Here is an 18864-nt window from a genome sequence, read left to right as displayed (position 1 = left end):
ACATTTCACAGCCTCTGAAGACTTATGTAACATTTGCATCCACTTTTTTCCTTGTCTAAAAATTCTGACCCACCCACTGCTGCTGGTGAATAAAGTTTTCATTTAAACACTCAGATTTAAGTTTATTCATATATGGCAAAAGTTCCACCTGCGTATTAAAAACAAACAGATTAGAAGTAAATGTTTTATTCTTCCAACTAAATTCCAGTACTACAAGGGCAGTAAAACAATGATACACTGAAAAATTGCAGCAATAAACATTTGTTAAAGACTGAGAGAATAAATAAAAACTACAAAAATGAGAAATCATATAAACCCATTCTTAACCCCCAAAAAAGTCATGGAATACAGAAATGCCCTCCTTCACTATTTCACAGGCAGTACTGTGGGCTATTTGCTTAAAATTGTCCTGGGATTACATTCTAATTTAACTGTGATTACAGCTTTGTTGTAGTGCACAGTTATGAAAACCACACTAACTTCAGTCAGAAGTGTCATTCTACATTTTTATTTACACAACCAGTGAAGGGCAACTTCTAGAACATCAGCTTTAATCCTTTACTTTTTCAAACTTATTAACATAAGAAGCCAAATTGTAATGATACAGCAAATGAGGCCACTGGTATTATTACAGGTAGCAAAGGTCCACATCCAGGTGGTACTGACATCAGGGAGCACTCCAAAACCAGTTGCTGCATAAGAGTGGTTGCCACTGACAAAAGCTTGAAATAACCTGTGTTCACAGGGGGAAAAAATATGGCATTGCTGCAAGTCATTACTGGGACAGCTTGCAACAATAAAACGGGGTGGATAGGGCAGCCCACATATGCAGAAAATGTGATTCATGAAACGTCTGCAAAGAGGAAAAAAAAAAAAAAGAGGAATTAATAACGAAGTTAACAAAAGCAGGGTCTATGCAAATCTGCTATGGCAATACCCAAAGTTATTTCAAAAATCAGCGTGTAATGGGAGACAGCTCCGTGTGTTAAGTGAGAGCTGCATTTTATCATACATCTTCCTTTCAACCTTGGTTCTCCATACTGTCAACATCAAGCATTTTTACCTCAGGGCCTAGCTGAAGCCTAGCATCAAACAATGGCCATTTAAGCTACTGCAAGGTCAGTAACCTAATGCTGCTGCAGGAAGCGGAAGAAATAGATACTCACAACTGGCAGGCTGTTCTCCATATCGTCGCATGATTTGATCATGCGTGAACTTCACAAACGCGTCGTATTGTTCTGCAAGCATAAAGCATTACAAGTATGAGTATTAAGATTAACTCAGGCTGAGAAATATTTAAGGCTACTTTTCATACCATACAGATCACAGCAATTAAACACACATCCACTAAGAGTAATTTCACGTGCCTTCACACAGCTCACAGCTGCCATTCTTCTCCATTTCCAAAGAACAACACTGCAGTACGTCCCGTTAATTAAAAGGATTTCCCATAGAAAAGCAGTAATACTCTCCCAGATAAGTGCATCACATGTACACAAAGATCTCAATATACCTAGTACCTGCTAAGTGTCAGAATGTTTTGAAGTAACTGAATGCACCCGTTTCACAGATGCCTATCAGGGGCAAAGTAGTTAAGCAAACATGGTATTATGGTCAGTGCTAGCATTGGAAGTGTAACTTCTCACTGCTCTTATCACTACCAGATGCAAGAAAATTAATTTAATGATATGGAAACAAAGAAGTATGGGAAAAGGATTTGCTAACGAGTTAGAAATACTTTCTGCCAGGAAATCAAAAAGCACAGACAAACTAAAAGCATGAGATGTGAAGTGGCTAATGCTTGACTAATTCTAGTCACAAAAGCAGCCACAACAGGGGAGATGCAGCTGACTCTGAACTTCATGAGAAGAGCCACTGAGCGATCTGAAATGGAACTGAGATATCAAACGTATTTACTTGGCTTTGAACTAAGCATTATTTCCCAGAACTACTATCATTTCTATGCACACATCCATACATTCACGATATTTTGTTCAGTATTAATAGTGCACTCATCAGCAGGATATCACCTTTCAGAACTAAGAAATTGAACAAGGAGAGTAATATCTACCAGATGCCGCTCCTCTCCATTCCCCTTCCTCCCTTGTGGAAAAATACATGTGCAGCAATGTGGGGTGTTCTGAGAAAAGGGCAAGGTCAAAGAAGGCAATCTTCAACCAAAAATGCAGTTAGATTTGGAGTAGTTCCTAGTCCCACAGGTTTGCCCCATTAAAGTCCCCATCCTCTTGCAGGGAGGAGCTTCACCTTTGAAGTAAACAGCGTATCAGTAATCAGCAAGCAGTGCAGCAGCAGCCCAAAGCCCGGCCATCTAAGGACATTCATCCTTGAGCGAGCGGGCCCAGAACCGTGGCAGCCAGTTCCCCTGTGCCCACAAGCAGAACCTCTGTTTCACTGCAGTTCTGACCGATGGCTTTTCAGCAGCCACGTGAGGATCTTAGCCAAACAACAAATAACACAAAGAGCAGACTGAAGGATTTTGATGCCCAGAAACCATTTCCAAAAACAACAGCAACTGGAACTTTTCCTGAAAGAATGTATTAAAGTCCAGAACCAAAGCTACGAGCTTTCTTCTTCACAGGTTTAAGTCCACACACACAGCCACTTCGTAGCACCGTCTCTGTTAAAAATCTGGTTTTGGTAATTTTGAGAATCCACACTTACTGAAAAACCCCTGTTTGTGGCATTCAGCATAAGGAAGTTAAGGAATCCGAAGGTAAAAGTGATCTATAGTGAACTGATGAAAACTGAAATGAACACCTGTAAAGATACTTGCACCAATGGAATCCCCTATGACAAGTTTTAGCTATTTCAAGTCAAAAGATGGCTAAATGCCACAAATACAAGCACTGTTACTATGAATACATAACTCAAACTGCAGTAACAGAGTTCTTTTTCACAAGCAGGTTCTAGAACTACTTTCAAGCTGAAGTTTCACTTAGCCCCTTGCAGTTTTCCCCCTGGTTCTCAAATCTGCAAAGGATTTTGCAAACCCAAGTTTATGCTAACACAGAGGTTTCAAATAACAGAGACAGGAGGGGAAATCGGGGCATCACAGAGACCTCAGCTTTCCATTCATCACTCCATCACTCACACTGCATGAAAGGCAATTCCGCTCACAAAGAACATGGCAGAGGAAAACAAAAAAGGCAGTATCTGGCTAACTACCTCCAAGAAAAGCATGATTCAGGAAAGGAATGAAGAAAATATCCAAGATCCAAACATTCCGTTCAGTCACTTGAAAGAAGCAAGTCAATATTTGTTACACAATTTCCAGTTACATTTCCATTAATTTCACTAGTCTGTAAGAATGAGTTTTCACCTCACTGTACAGAGTTAAGGATATAATCACTCTGTCAGCAGAAAGATGCAAGTGGTCTTCTGTGGAAGGAATTATGCTCAATTCTTCTATCTCAACTCCTGTGTAATACTAAGAATTCACTACTGGTACGATATATGGGATGCAATAACTAGTTCTTCTGGAGATTACCCTATGAGGAAATAAACCTCATCTCATCTCACTGTACGCTGCCCTCAGGCCCTAGGAGAAGGCACTGTTCCCCTTCCCAGAAGTTCCCTTTCAGTCTGATGCAAGAACACACAGTGCCAGAGGTTCCTGCTGTAAAGAACTGCAAGTTGGACTCAAAGACCGTCTGAGACAAATCAACGAGCATATCTGGTCTTCAGTGGGTTATCATCATCACTGCTAACTGAAATGCATTTAAGAATGTAAGAAAGGACTCCATTCCTAACATACATAAATTAGAAGAAAAAAAAGACTAGTTTCAATTAATCAGCCTGAATCAGGTTAAAAAAGAAAAATCTAGAAACGAAATATTAGGTCCAAAGAAAACTAAGTATATAGGGCTAGTTATACATTAAAAAAACACAGACTTCAGGATGGCAGATCAGAAAGCACAGAACATGAACACAGACTCAGGTGCAGACACAACACTGTCATGTGCAACCCAGCAGTCTGACACAAGCCTGGTGACATTTTGCATGGACAACGCCCACAGAAGGGCTGGCTCCTGAATCCAGAGATTGGCTAACTTTAATTTGATGTGTTTTCAGGTGGGACACAACAGCAACAGGTATTCAAAAGCAAACTCACTGCCAAAGTGTGACCTGAAATGCTCATTACAATCATACTACGCATTAGATACCACATCATATTGTGAAGACACCTACCTCTGAACACACCAAAATTAGGTCCTCAGACATTAGCAAAGCACTTAGAAGTAGAAGACACTGACAACTGAAGAAAAGTCCTTTTCACAATGCTAGCATTAACAAGATCCTTATCAAAAGCTAAGCTGACACAAGGCTGATTGGTAGAAAATGCAAGAATTCAACACAGGGGAACAGAAATGCAGCTAAATTACTGACACGGAAGCAGCTACCCAACACCGCTGGCAGCAGTGCAATGTAAGTACTGGGAAGAGAAAGGGAAGTCTTAGGTACTGTGTCTTCTTGCCAAATTCCAAAAAAAGGAAGTCAGTTTCCAAGCAGGAAAAAAAAAATCCTTCACAAAGAGCTTTTAAAGAAGTAAAATAGAAAGTCTTTCTGGCAAAAAAAAAATGAAGAGGAAATGATCAATTCCAACACGGCAGCGAGAGAAAGTTCTGTGTGAAATAAAACCTCTGTTTCCATTGATTAGTAATACCCAGGAGTCACAGTTTCTCTCCAAGACAGTGCAGAACAGAAAATCTTATCAAAGAGTCTACACAGCTTTATCTGCCCTGTATGCAATCTCATTCCTTAATCAGACTAGCTCAGGAAAAAGAACACCACAGCATAATACAAAAATGAGAAGAAGAAAAAAGAAAGCTTTTGAATTCATGCTAGCACATTATTTTGAACTACTAACATACCTGCAAGTTTTGTGGTCAAAATTTCTTCATACTCTTCACGGATTTTCTCTTCACGTTCTTTCAGCAAACGTTCACAGATCATTCCAACTTGTCTGAGAGTAAACAGAGGCTGTTCTTTTTTCAATGGTGATGATGCTGCAGATGAAGTACCTAAGACAAAAATATTGGGGCATAACCCACGTCCTGCTTGCAAGGAATTCAGAACCAGTATTATAATCAGTTTTCCTCACATCTTTTACATTAAAGGAATTTTACAAAGAGCTTCTGTGCCACTTGAATACTTCAAATTAAAGGGAATCTTAGCTGTAAAAGGAGGACATCTATAACAAAAACTAGGAGCATTACACAGTGTAGCACAAATGACAGTTGCCATTTACAAACTCAACCTTCTATTTTATATTAAAACTACAATGTATTTTTGCAAAGACAGCTGCTTTATAACAGCCTATTACAAGATCAGTGGCAGGGAAAGAAGAAAACCTGGTAAACTTCCAGATTAATGCTATTATTGCCCCCCTGGAAAAGAAACAGAAACTGGAGAGAAATAACACAGGCAGCAACAACGGAAAATGATTTCCTCAGAATCTGAGAACACACATCAAAATTACACAGAATGCTCTGGTTACCTGGCAAAGCTGGTCCAGTAAGAAGAAATGCATGTGGCTGTGCATCAGTAGAACAACAAGGATCTGTCTGCTGGAAACTATTTTCTAAGTGTCTCCTCTTTTGCATGCGTTTGTACTCCTGTTTTATGTTGTACAGAATTTGTTCTAGAAGAAAAACAGTAAAAAGAATTAAACCTAAAATTACATTTCAGCATTTCACTTAACTTTATTTCCACTAGAGCATCAACTGTAGATGATCAAGAGATGCTAACAACTAAACACGTAAGTCCCCCCCAAATGGTAACACATTATACCCAGGACACAAAGCAAATAATGAAACTAACTGAGAAGCGTTAAGTCCAGAGCATTTTCACAAGAAAACATATGAGCAAATTATTTGTTAAGGTCAAGTGTCAGTGCTGGGGTACAGCTAACAACAATAAACAGTCTAATTTTGAAAAGTAAGAACCAAAAACTGGATGATACACACAAATAAAAATTAAGTTAAGCAGCAAAGTAGAGAAGGAAGCAATTCTAACCAAGTATTCATAAAGCAGCTACTGCTTAAACCCTCCAAGAAATGGAAACCAACAGACAAAAACAAATGCCTTCCACAACACTTCACAGCCTCAGATCTATCCAAATAAACCCCGTGGATGGATCAATAGCCTCTCTTAAGAGAATATGGCAATAGGTAAGTCAGCATTTGACCAGCACTGGGTAATATAGCAGGTGCTTCTAATAATCTCATCTCTGTTGAGATGAGAACTCCCAAGGAAAACAGCAAGCCCTGCAACAAGATGACCAACCCTGTGGCGCTTCCTCTCTGAAATTCCACGCAACAAAAAGCTCTCGGGAACATCACCGCCCCAAAATGGACATCCTTTGGAGAAAACTCCTTCCCCCCTACTCCTCCAGGAGACCTTCAAACAAAGAGAACTCCAAAGACTCCCTTTCTACAACAATTCTTTTAAATGCTCAAACCTACTTATAAACCAAACAAAACTGCGTTTCCCTAAACTGTCTGCTTCCCCGACATTAAGCTTCTAGACTTAAGGCAGAGATGGCCTTTCAAGGCTCACATACACACACGTCGCTCTGATTGTGTCAGGGTTGCAAAAAGCTCCAACTCAGTTCCTTCCTGTTTCTGTTCACCATAAAACCTTCTACATCAGTTTTCAGTGTTTGTGAACCAAATGTTCTTGAGGTACTGCAATTGAACATTTCCTAGTAAGCACCCATATGAAGCAAGTTAACTTCAGCAAAAAGCTGTTTCAGTAAGTGGCTGAAGCCTGTGCCAGATCAAGCAGAAGCAAACATTTGTCAATTTCTGGTTCAGAGGTGGTGGCTGATTTTTAGTTGCACGAGTCAATCTAGGGGCTTCCCATTCACGGGCAAGGAAATCACTTCCAGCCAACAGAAGTATCAGCACCTTCTCCAAGGAGCTTGTATGGATGTTGCTCCTGGACCAAGAGCGCTCTGCAATTTATACCTTTTCAATCCTATGCCCACAGTGCTTGTACAGTTCTTATGGTAACTTGGTTCAAAGAAGCAGCAACTGCAGATAATATAAGGAGCACAGTAGGGAAATTAAGGAAACTGAGGAAGGTGGAGGCTGGAGGATTCCTACTGTTGTAGGACAAACTACGAACTATACTCCACTGAGGTACAGAAATATACAAATCAGGTTAAAGACTCAGGCTTCCAAACTGAAGTAGAATCCCAGGTAGAACTTGTCACATAGGTGCGGTACCAGATGTTGGGAGGTGGTGTTGCAACATTTCAACTCAACAGCACTAGGGCAGCAAAACAATCCTCTTCCTCAGAATCAAGTGCTGTTCTGGCTCCAGGGACACTGCTCGCCTCTGAGTGGGAACCCAGTTAGCTGATAAAGTCACACCTGTCCTAAAGCTCCAAGAAACACCATCTATGCTCTAAGAAACCTGACTGTAAGGGTACATACCAGGTATTTATGTTACCTGGTGAACATAACCATATATATGGATTCTCCACTGCAACTACGTGGTCTTGGCCACGTTTTGCTTTACAAACTCTGTATGAACTGCAAAAATATCAGCCAAATTTGGAGTATAACAACTTTGCTAAGTCTTCTCTATAGCTCTCTTTAATATTACCTATACGTAGCAATATTTTCAAACCAGATTAACCTTCAAAAATGTTAAGAAAAAATCTGAACAGACTCCAATCAACGGTTTTAAACCAACAGCCATCAGGCAGATTTCTTCCAGCCCTAACCACGTCTGCAAATTACACAGAAAATACTCAGAGAGAATGCATAAAACCCAACCAGAACAGAAGGAGCACTAGCAAGATAAAAGGGGAAAAAATAAGCATGTACTGACTCTGGGAACAAACAGTACAACTGGAACAGAAAGTAAAGTTCCATGCACCAAGGAATACACAAATATATCAATATTACAGTAGCTTCATCTACTTCTAATTTGCTGTCTTCTAGTATTGCTCTGACAATCATAAATCATAAGAAAAAAGCTATGGACAGATCTACTGCAACATCACCTCCCATAAAAGCTCCTTTGACAGCTTGCACAGCAACACTACCTTCAGGGAAAGCTCTGCAGCTAAACAAACACAGTAGGGAGCAGAAACGACAGCAGCGCACTGTCTGCATTGCAAACTGCCACCAGGTAAGAAAAAGAAGACAGAAAAAAGCCTGGAACCTGAAGTCCTGCCAGAAGACTCGGGCACGCAGTTAGCCTGTGCTGGCTAACAGAATTCCTACATACAGACTGATTCAGGAGATGTGAAGCAGCGTTGGTGAGCACACAACTGGCCCACAGGTGGGGGTGCTCGACACTGCACTGCCAGCAGCACGCAACCTGGCTGTGCCAATGATTCACCTCCTAATGCCCTCCACTCGTAAAATGAAGATTAATAAGTGAAACTCGCTCGTTTAACACAGCACCAAACTATTCAATGACTTTGCAAGTGAGTAACTGGACTTGGAATATCTGAAATTAAACAGGCAGCACCCAAGACTGAGTAGGTCTATTTTAGTTGACATACAGCAACATAAAATCTACCACTTGTCTTCACGATTGGTTTTACATGCAAGCCTGAATGATAATTTGATGTCACTGAACCAACGCCTGATTAAGACTGATCTGGATCTGATTTGAATGACACCTCTTTGTAAAAACATTTCACTCAACTATTAAGGGATAACTTACTGTATTATTTTCAGGAAAGCATAAAACAGCTGGAGTGCATCCAAATTCACTGAAGGAATACAGGCACATTTATTCACATCCCTTATTTTTAATAATGCTTCTGCTTCCAGAAAGCCTTCTTGCCTTTTCAAGTTAGTTCTTAATTTCCTTCACTTCCAATTAACTCTAGCTATTCTCTCTGCAGCTGACGACTGAATTAAAACGGGCGTTCATCTGGTGTCAAACACAGGACATGTTCCTTTTGTGTTCCTTAAATAAGGAGGCCCAAACTGCCTTTTCCGACAATGGCAGTTATTTCATTTAATGAATTACTTCAGACATTAAAATCTAGAATCTGGAGGTGTACTCATTAAAGAAAACCCAAATTAACTAAGCCTCTAAGACTATAAAGTGAGAACACGAATCCCATACATCAGAATTTGTTAGCTATTTTAAATTGGACTCGCTGCCATCTTTATTGGTGCCAAAGTTCAAGCAGACACTGTACTTCAGGCAGCAATCTTATGTACGATGGTAAGAGGTGGTGTGTTCCATACAACCAATCTTTCTCTGCAGCCTACCCTCTGTTCCATTTTAACTTCACTTCCCATTGGCTGCAGATATATCTGGAGGCACACAGCTGGCTGCCAGGAAACACCAGGCTGAGGTGCTGAGCATGAGAACTGGGCCTGCTCCATCTGGGGCAGTAGCAAGAAAAACCCACACTGCCACCATGTTGCAACGCATGAGGACTTCTCAGGTGACATTTCCAATTCAGAAATGACCATGGATGCTGGGCACAGACTATGTGCCACGTGTCCCCTTCTCCATCCTTATTTAAAAGGGCCAGGTTCCAGGCCAGCATAAAGAATAGAAAAGGGGGCTGCTGTCAGCACGAGGGGGAGTCAGCTGAATAGATCTGAACACAATGACATGCATGGATTGTTTTTCATCTAGAGTGCTGTTACGATCATGACGTTAAATATATTTGTTTGTTTAACACTGCAATCAAGCAAGGACAGCATTCACCCCAGTCCTCCTTCTGAATCTGAGATGAGGGAAGATGAGGGAAGCAGAATTACACACTTAATGTTGCTTTCACAATCAACTAAGAGAATGAAACCTGAAGGGGCAAACCAGAATTCAAGCCTGGGATCTGAAATACGATATGTCACGCTAATGCATTACAAAGCCAAATATTTACTCCCAAGGAGTGATGCCTACTTCCTTCAACTCACGATAAGAGACAAGAAATTGTTCTTTTTCATCATTCTGTCATCTAATTACTTCATCCTGACCTGTAATTGCCTAGAAATTACGTACAAGGGCAACAGTCGTTCCATCTGAAAAGGTAACAAGGCAAGCAATTATTTTCTCCATTTTAATAACCTCTTATCAACCATGAAGATGCCGATTGTTTCCCCTGAAGGATTTTTCTTTTTGGCTTGATTTTCAAACCAGCAATTTCACATCTCAGTTCCCGACTTCTCCCATTTAGCTGAAGGAAACATTGGCAAAATAAGTAGGAAGGTGACTCAATAGGCTGAAATCAGAGTAGCACTTTTTCCTGGCCTGAAATGGAAGCTATAGTTCAGGTTTCAGTTTGCAATGTCACCATTCAACATATGCATCCAAACCTCAGCCACACCTGAGATTTTGTCTAAGTGAATCAATGGAGTGCTCTCGTGATGCCAGCAGCACGCATCTCAATGGCTCGAAGCTCCTTTTGAGCCCAATCTGTTCCACTGTTCTAGTTCAGGCTTTTCACCCTTACTCAACATTTAGTTGAAGGTGTTACCACAGTCCAAATTTGGATCTCTCCAGACACACAAAATCAATGTTAGGATGCTGGCATCTCCTCTGGAAAGGACAGCACTGCAGCAAAGCAATGGATTAACAATATTCCCCATTTGTTGGTTGTTTTTTTTTTTTTTTTAATCTACATAAACAGGGACTCCACAGACACAAGACAAATTAAAACGGTCCAGATATTCCTCTTCTTGCTTTGGTCACAGACATCAATCACTCCAGTTAAGTTTCTTAATTAGGCATGCTGCATTAGACTTCAGTAACAGAATGTATACTTTAGGAAAGCACGCTCATCTCAGAGGAGCAGGCTCTAAGACAGAAAGCAGGAAGGGTACGGCGCTGACACTTGGCAGCAGTGCCTGCAGCTCCAGAAGCAGCTCGTCACGGATCCTGCAGCCCAGAACTGGCTACCTCAGGAGATTCAATTACTTGACGCCTCAGCCTGATGAAGGTTCTGCTTCTCCCGTGACATGCCCGATGCTCATACATGCATTAGCTCATTCTGCAAATGTGTTCTTTCAGGAAATCCCAGCGCTCCCGATCAAGGGGTTGAGTGATGAAAAATAAATCAAGCGATGCAAAATGTATTAGATACAGCAATTAGATCTTTCTCTTCGCACACACAAAAACGTCACAGTGCATCTATCAGACTTGCCACTGAAACAAAAAATTTGCTTCGATATTTTATGACATCGAAGACCAAAGGCATTTAATATTTATAGTCACCACAGGAATCTATACAGAAACTTCTCATACAGATTAAATTATAGCATCCAGATGCCGTCATTATGCGCTTTTTCTGGGTTTTGTTCTATTTTTTTTAAGGGCTGGGAATGTTTTGTTTTTAAAATCCTAATGATTTCTGCCATACTGGAGCACAATAAGAAGCCTGGCACCGTGCCAAAGCAATTTAGCAATAAATACACAAGCCAATAAAAGTTAACAAAACAGAAATTAGGCAGAAGGAGATGCGGTGGTACCAACGCATTCCAAACCCACTGCGTTTTGTGCGCTGGAAATGCAGAGCTGGCCTTGGCTGCAGCCCGAGCAGAGCTTGCGGAGAGACGCGGCTCTCTGTTTGCTCAAGAGGACAACCGAAAGGTCACAGGAGGACAGCCTACGGGGAAGACTTGCAGCTCTTCCTACTCAGAAAGGTCAAAGTCATTTTCTTGCATAACTTTCAACATTTTTGGTAATTAGACTCAATTTTTCAGATTACTCTGTGAAAGGGAAGAGCATATATTTAAGAAATTAAACTGTTTTCTATTTATTCATCTCTCAGAAGACGGCGTCTCACAACCGACTCTGTTTGCCATCTCTGACTACAGCCATTTGCCGTCAGACCGCCACTGAAGCAGCAAATACTAATTGTGCATACCCATTACCAAAGAGCACATCAATTCAATAGTTTCCATACGCCGTCTGATTTTCGACATTATCCCCGCTTGGATCCCAACCAGTGACCCGAGGTGAAGCTGTTCTCCATAACCCCACCCACTCCCATTTCTGGTTTGCGACACCACTGGGGGAATGTCTGAGTACACGGATGTCTTCTGATGGAGAGAAGAACTGCACAGTTTGCTTGGGGATTTTTAAGGGATTTCACAAACTATTTTTAAATACAACATTCTTTTGGATTCTGCTAAGTTCTAGCTGCAGCTTATCCTCTGATTCTGAAATGGAAGTGTGGAAGAAAGCTACCCATCGGGTTTGTTTTCTCAGTTACTATGCCATAGCCAAGGACCCTGCCAACACACCCCCCTCAGCCCCTGCCAGTTGGTTTTTTGGACTGCACCTCCTGCTGGGACCTCAGCCTCAAGCATTCAGACATGTGGGCTTCCTAGCACTGACATGCCCTTGAATTCAGCAAACGACTAGAGTGCAATACATTCCACATTCTCTTGCCCAAAACGTGACCTTTCATCAAGGTAAAACTGCAAGTAATGGTTCTCCAGCAGAGAATGCAAAATTCATTCAGCAGAGAATACAAGAAACACTGCCACTTCTTCCTTCCAGACTCAAAAATGTATGTAATAGCTTAAAAACAAGACAGCACCCTGAGGACGGCTGAGGAAAGGGAACACACATAGCACATGACCCATGCAGCCATGCAGCTCTCCAGCCCCTTCTCACACAGTCCACCCGCTGGGCCATATTTCAGCCACAGCACAGTGTGTGCCTGGTGACTTGCAGATGTTTCTAACTACCTTCCCATCTCCGCCATTCCAGCCATCATCAGTTGTAGGGCTCTAACCAATAGAGCTACTCAGAACACACAGATCAGCCTTACTGCAAGCAAGAACTGACAACCAAGTAGTACTCTCAGGTACTGTCTCAGCAGTAGGAAACTTCTCAGAGCTAGAGCCACCTTACATCAGGCAGCTGTATCCTACGTGAATGTGCTTTTAAGCAGATAATTCTAGATGCAAACAACAGTATCCAGAATTACCAAACACACTCACAAAGTATGCTCAAGTAATTGGAAGGTCAACTCCACAGAAAATATAGACGGTGAAGCCACAATTATAGTTTGGCTGCCAAATTCATTGAGAAACTGGAAGTGATCTAACAGCTGTTCAAATAACCACAGAATATTAAAGCACTCTTGTGAGATATAAGTTTCATCTTGAATAAGCCTTGCCTCTCAAACAGACGCGTCGTTTATTTGTCTATGACCACTCTTGGAGACAGCTGTTTTCTCATCTGACTGCCACACTGTGTTCTTCGCTCTCTGCACCTCCCTCTAGCAGTTCAGATTCTGCTTCCAGATAATCCATGTTTGAAATGATTAACCATGTGCTAAGTTCTGGTGCTGATATATTCTCTGCTGGGTGAAGTTAAACAGCACCAGGTAGAAAAAATCCTTTTGCATGAAGTTAAAACAAAGTATCAGCATTAGGTTTCATATCAAAGTAATTTCAATAAATCAAATTCAGATACTTCTTAAGTACTGGAATTGTGAGCATTACAGGAAGAGCCTGAGAAAACCCTAACTGGAGTGAACTCTGGCTATTGTTATGCATTTCTCAATACAGGAAAAAAAAAAAAAACCAAAACCAAACAGTGACTCAGCTGGGAAGACTTGTAAAATCTGACTGGAATTCTCCTCAGAGAGAAGGCAAGATTTATGCGACCCAAATGTACACATCGGCATCGGGAATCATAGAATGGCCTGGGTTGAAGAGGACCACAATGATCATAGAGTTTCAACCCCCTGCTATGTGCAGGGTTGCCAACCACCAGACCAGGCTGCCCAGAGCCACATCCAGCCCGGCCTTGAATGCCTCCAGGGATGGGGCATCCACAACCTCCTTGGGCAACCTGTTCCAGTGTGTCACCACCTTTTTACGGTCAATGGAGAGCAGTGAATACTTTTCAAGTGTCCTTTGCCTTGTTCCTAGTCAGAGCTGTAGAATAAGCCATCCATTTCTTCCACACAACTATCCAGAATCCCACAAATTATTAGGTCAGATATGCATTTACAAAATTAGATGGGGCAAATCCCACAGAATGTTTCAAATGGCTCCTTTAAAAGCTCTATTTTATCCACTGGGTATATTTCATTTCATTTCAACATGCCACGATCCCCCTAAATTCAACTGAAAGGAAAAAGTAAGCAAGCTCCTTCACACTGACATTTGCACTCTCGCTGTGTAATTTCTTTTGCTTGGAACAGAAAACAGAGGGAGCTTTTACACAAGGGCCATGTAAATGTGCACAACTTGCAGAGACACTGAGCCTTGCTCAGGAGCACTCAGTGTGCTCACAGACATTTTGAATCACTTTTCCTTTTACTGTACCACGACTCACACAAAACATCCTCACAGGTACAGAACCACCTTCCCACAAAGGTTACAGCCCCCATCTCTGATTTTATCAAGAGATGAGGCCTGGATCCACTCAACTTCAGTGACATTTCTGTTCTTAAGGGCCAGAATCACTAACAGTATGACAGGAATTCAGGTATAACCTCAAATACTGCCATAGTAATCATCTCTGCAGAAAATTTTATTGATTCATCTCCTTCCAGCAATACACACGCACTGGCCAGATGATATTTCTATTAAATATTCATAATCTCAGCTCTTCAAATCCCAGAGGAACAAACCAAAATAAATCACTGCAATGAAGGCACACATCTTCTAGAAAGAATCAAATGAATTCCGGTTTTGAAGACCTATCTCAGCGTGTATATAAAGCCTTACTGTACTGGGGAGTGCACAGCGCTCATCGCAGACCACTGACTCATTCGAGATCTTTTCCTAGAGGTTCAAAAAAATAGCAAGGCATCCATGCCAAGTGCGAGTACTTTGTATGCCCTCCATACACTCCCCTCCCTCAGAGCTTTTCCTTTTATTCAGATACTAAAAAAAAAAAATCTGTAAAAAAAAAAAGTATCCTACTGCATACTGTATGTAGTTTCATGAAATAGGAATACTGAAAAAAGGAATTCCCCCTACGTGGATGGCAGCCTGAAAGCACAGTGGTCATCTGCTTGGTCAACACTAGTGGTTTCCTGGGGCAAACTTCTTCACGGAAGGCAGCAGTGCAAAAAGCTAAGCTGTGACAATTACAGAGGGCTCTTTCCTGCACACAAAGGACACAGATCTAATACCTCATCGCTGCCACCACTACTGGCTGCAAGCACAAAGTGAGTGCGTTACTGGAAGCTGCCCACTGAAGTAACAGTAGGGAAGGGACGATCAGTCATAAAATCATGGAATCCTCAGAGTTGGAAGGGACATCCGAGGGCCATTTAGTCCAACTCCCCTGCAATCCCGCACACCCAGCCAGCATTCGTTCCTTTCTTCTCTTCGTGCCCAACTGCCCAGCTGAGCCGATTTCTCCCCGACGCCGTGACACAGGCAGACCCGCGGCGCCCAGGGCCACCGGCTGAACCACCTCGCACGTTAAGAGCACGGGCACCCTTCTCGCCCAACGTCTCCGAGGCGAGACGGCTCGCTCTCATTTTATCTGCCCTAGAGGCAGCTCACGCTCGCACACAACCGCTTTCATCGCTCGCTTTTTTCCGCCCGAAACTTGAAGGATGCCGCAGAATGGGTCACGTTCGGGGCGGCGACGCGCATTAAAGGCCCGCACACGGGATCGCCCCTTTGTTTTATCCGCTCGGGCCTTTCCCGGCGGCGTTTTGCGGGTGATTGATGACGGGCCGCCCTCCCCGTTCCCCTCCCTTCCACCCCCCCCACAACGTCTGGGCGAGGGGCGGCGGCCCCCCGGGTCCGTCGCTCCCAGCCCCGAGAGCAGGGGGGCTCCGAACGGGTCCCCGCCCCGCCGGGCATTTCCGCAACCGGGCTCGGCCCTGCGGCTCTCCCGGCACCAGGGGGGGCGGAGTAGGGGGGAATGGGAAGAAGAAGAAAAAAAAAAAAAGGAAAAACGAGAAAAAAAATAAAAGAAGGAACCCCTCCGTGCCCGCCGCCCGACCTCACCGCCCAGCTCCCCCCGCGCCCCCTCCCCTCGCTCGGTCCCTCTCCGCAGCCCCCCCGCCCCGACCCCTCTCTCCCAGGGCCGGCCGCCCGCAGCGGCGTTACCCGCCCCCCTTCCTCCCCGTCCCTCCTCCCCCTCTCCTGCCGCAAACGGCCATTTCCATTGTGTCTCCGCCGCGACGCTGCCAAGCCGAGCGGGGCCGGCCCCGGCCCCGGCCCCCGCCGCCGCCAACCGCCGAGCCGACGTAAAACGGCCGATGGGGGCCGCGGGACCCCCTCCTCCCCCACGCCCTGCCCGCAGCCCCCCGGGTTTCCCCCCCCCAATCACCTGTGGTGAGCCGGGAGGACACCTCTCCGAAGGGCGAGGGCTCCATGCGCAGGTATTTCTGCGGGGAGGCGAAGGAGGAGGAGGAGGCGGCGGCCGAGGCCGGGGCTGACAATGGCGCACATCGCCTCCGCTTCGGGGACGCCGGGCTGAGCAGCGGGTCGAAATCCAGAGTCCTTTTCAAAGTGGCGCCGCACGCCATGGCGCCGGGCGGCGGCCGGGCCGGGGAGCGGGGCTCGGAGAGAGGGGACGGGGAGACGGAGGCGAGCGGCCCTGCCCGGAGGCGCCTTCCTCGCTGTCTGGGGCGGGAGGAAGGGAGGCAGGGGAAGGAGGGGGCCGCTGCGTCAGGGCCTCCGTCGCCTCCCTATCGGCCTCTCTCAAGGGAGCGGCCCCGGCCCCCGGCGGCTCGGCCGGCCGGATCCCCTCTCGCCGCCCGTCCTGCCGTACCCCGCGCTCCGGCGGGGCCGATTTCGCCCGCGGAGGGTCGCGGGGCGGGCGTTGGGCCGAGGGGCGCGGAGCTGGGCCCGGTTACCCGGCTCGCGGCCGCCGATGACGAGCGATGGCGGCGGGGCCCGAGCGGCGGCGGCGGCGGCGCTCCCCTCTGTGACTCCCACACCAGCAATATGGCGTCAATAACAACGCCGCGGATTCAAAAACCAGCCCCCCGCACCGCGCCTGCGCACCTGAGGCGGCGGCGGCCGCGGAGGCTCAGGGGAATTGTGGTTTCCCCGCCCCCTCCTTGCTGGTCGGCGAAGGGCTGCCCGCGGGGGGCGGCGGGACTACAAATCCCGGCGTGCCCCGCGCCGACCCGGCCCGGCTTCCGGGTTCTGATTTAAATCCCCCCTCGGCGGCGGCGGCGGGGTGTGTTGTAGGGCGGTTGTGGGTGGCAGTGAGATGGTGGTGCCTGCGGGGTTCGGGCCCCCCGGGGGAGGGGTGGGGGTTCTCCACAGGCGGTGGGGGTATGCCGAGGGAGAAGAAGACGCGCTGTGCGCGTCAGGCCCTGCGGGCAGGCTGCGGGGCTGCTGTTACTCGTGTCGGCAGCGCCGAGCAGGTCCGGCAGCGCCGATGTGACCGCAGGGCTCGTGTCTGTGCCTGAAGTAAGGGCAAAGTGCGCTCTGCGGCCGTCGTGTGGGGGGAGAGCGGGGGCAGAGCGGCTGAGATGGCAGCTGAGGGCTCGTTCAACGCGGCCGTGCTACGAGCAGCCTCCAAGCTCCAGGCTTCCTTGCTGTGGCTCCAGCCTTATGTGGCAAGGGCTGAGCTCCTTCCTGTTCCTAATTGAAGTAAACTGTGTCACAGTTCAGCACAGTGGAAATGTGAACAGGAGGTGCTAGGCCTAAAAGTGCGCACAACCTCAGCTTTTATGTGCCTTAATTTCAGTGTTAACATCAAAATGTCCTTAGAAGATGAAATGGACAGTATTTTAATGATTTTGGTTTGTTTGTTTGTTTTAATGAAAAATAAGCTAGCACTTGAAAAATAAAAGCATTGCTTCGAAGCAAGTTCTTGCTTTGTGTGTTCTCTGTGCAGTATGTGTATCATGAAGCCCAGCAGCACCCCACAGTCTACGCCAATCTGCCAGCAGCATGGCTGCACAGCTCTTAGCCTAACCGAGGCTTTAGATGGTGGGTTGACCTGGCAGAGCCCTTCTGCCCCACGAAGATAGTAATTACTAATGATGTATGTTCTCTGTGACAGATAGCTAGTGATAATGTTGGGGCAATGAGGAGAAATTCTCCTTAGGTTTACCTGAATTGCCTTGGCCTGAAAGAACGGGTCCAGATGTAGGACAATGTTTTGACCTCTGCATTTCTGAACTGGGCAAGAGAAGCAACTCTTCTGTGTACTGCTTTGGGACTGCGGGGGAAATACAGTTGCATGAATGTTAGTTACAGAAAATACCAGAATGATTCTTCTGCTGTTATCTTTTCCTCTGCACAGAAATACTCTGAATATTTTCTTAGTAAGGAGAATGCTGGCAAGCCTTCCTAAAACAGAACAAGGCTGGAGAAGTGTACCGATGTTGTTAGTGTTGTAATTGTCCTACTATTACTCTACCGGTATAACTCCTCCTGTGCATGCTCTTCTTGGGAATAATGATGGCTGGTTTTCCATTCATTTAATTTGTAATTTCCATTGCATTTTCCTAAGCAGATAAATTTCCCTGTATACATGCAGCAGTTTCAAGTATACTTACCAAGTGCTTTGCCAAGCAAGACTGAGGCTGAACTGAGGAACTTGTAAGTCACTCTGCTTGCATATGAGGCAGTTTCTTAGTTTGGAGTGCTCTGAGCCCATACAGGGCTGAGACAGCCACTTCTGCCATCATCTGTGTGCTGAGAAATGTCTGCATTGGGTGCAGCATTCATAGAATCATCTGAGTTGGAAGACCCTTAAGGGTTATCTGGTCCAATCCCCTGCAACGTTCATGAGCCAACATTGTGCCCTTGTGGCCAAGAAGGCCAATGGCATCCTGGGGTGTATCAGAAGGGGTGTGGTTAGTAGATCCAGAGAGGTTCTCCTCCCCCTCTACTCTGCCCTGGTGAGACCACATCTGGAATATTGTGTCCATTTCTGGTCACCTCAGTTCAAGGAGACAGAACT

General features: G+C 45.2%; 1 protein-coding gene across 1 annotated transcript; it reads right to left on the bottom strand.

The window, feature by feature from the left end:
* Positions 1-480: 480 nt before the first annotated feature.
* Positions 481-16884, bottom strand: AKIRIN2 (akirin 2). The gene is made up of 5 exons (XM_031610897.2): positions 16267-16884; positions 5519-5662; positions 4893-5042; positions 1167-1238; positions 481-853 (listed from the first exon to the last, which is right to left on the bottom strand). The coding sequence occupies exons 1-5, from the start codon at positions 16463-16465 to the stop codon at positions 843-845; spliced, it is 576 nt and encodes a 191-aa protein (XP_031466757.1). The 5' UTR covers positions 16466-16884; the 3' UTR covers positions 481-842.
* Positions 16885-18864: the final 1980 nt, after the last annotated feature.

The sequence above is a fragment of the Phasianus colchicus genome, chromosome 2 (assembly GCF_987193195.1).
Source record: "Phasianus colchicus chromosome 2, bPhaCol1.hap1.1, whole genome shotgun sequence".
Taxonomy (NCBI): domain Eukaryota; kingdom Metazoa; phylum Chordata; class Aves; order Galliformes; family Phasianidae; genus Phasianus; species Phasianus colchicus.
Note: the sequence above shows the minus strand (reverse complement) of the source record. Positions and strands in the feature narration are given on the sequence as shown.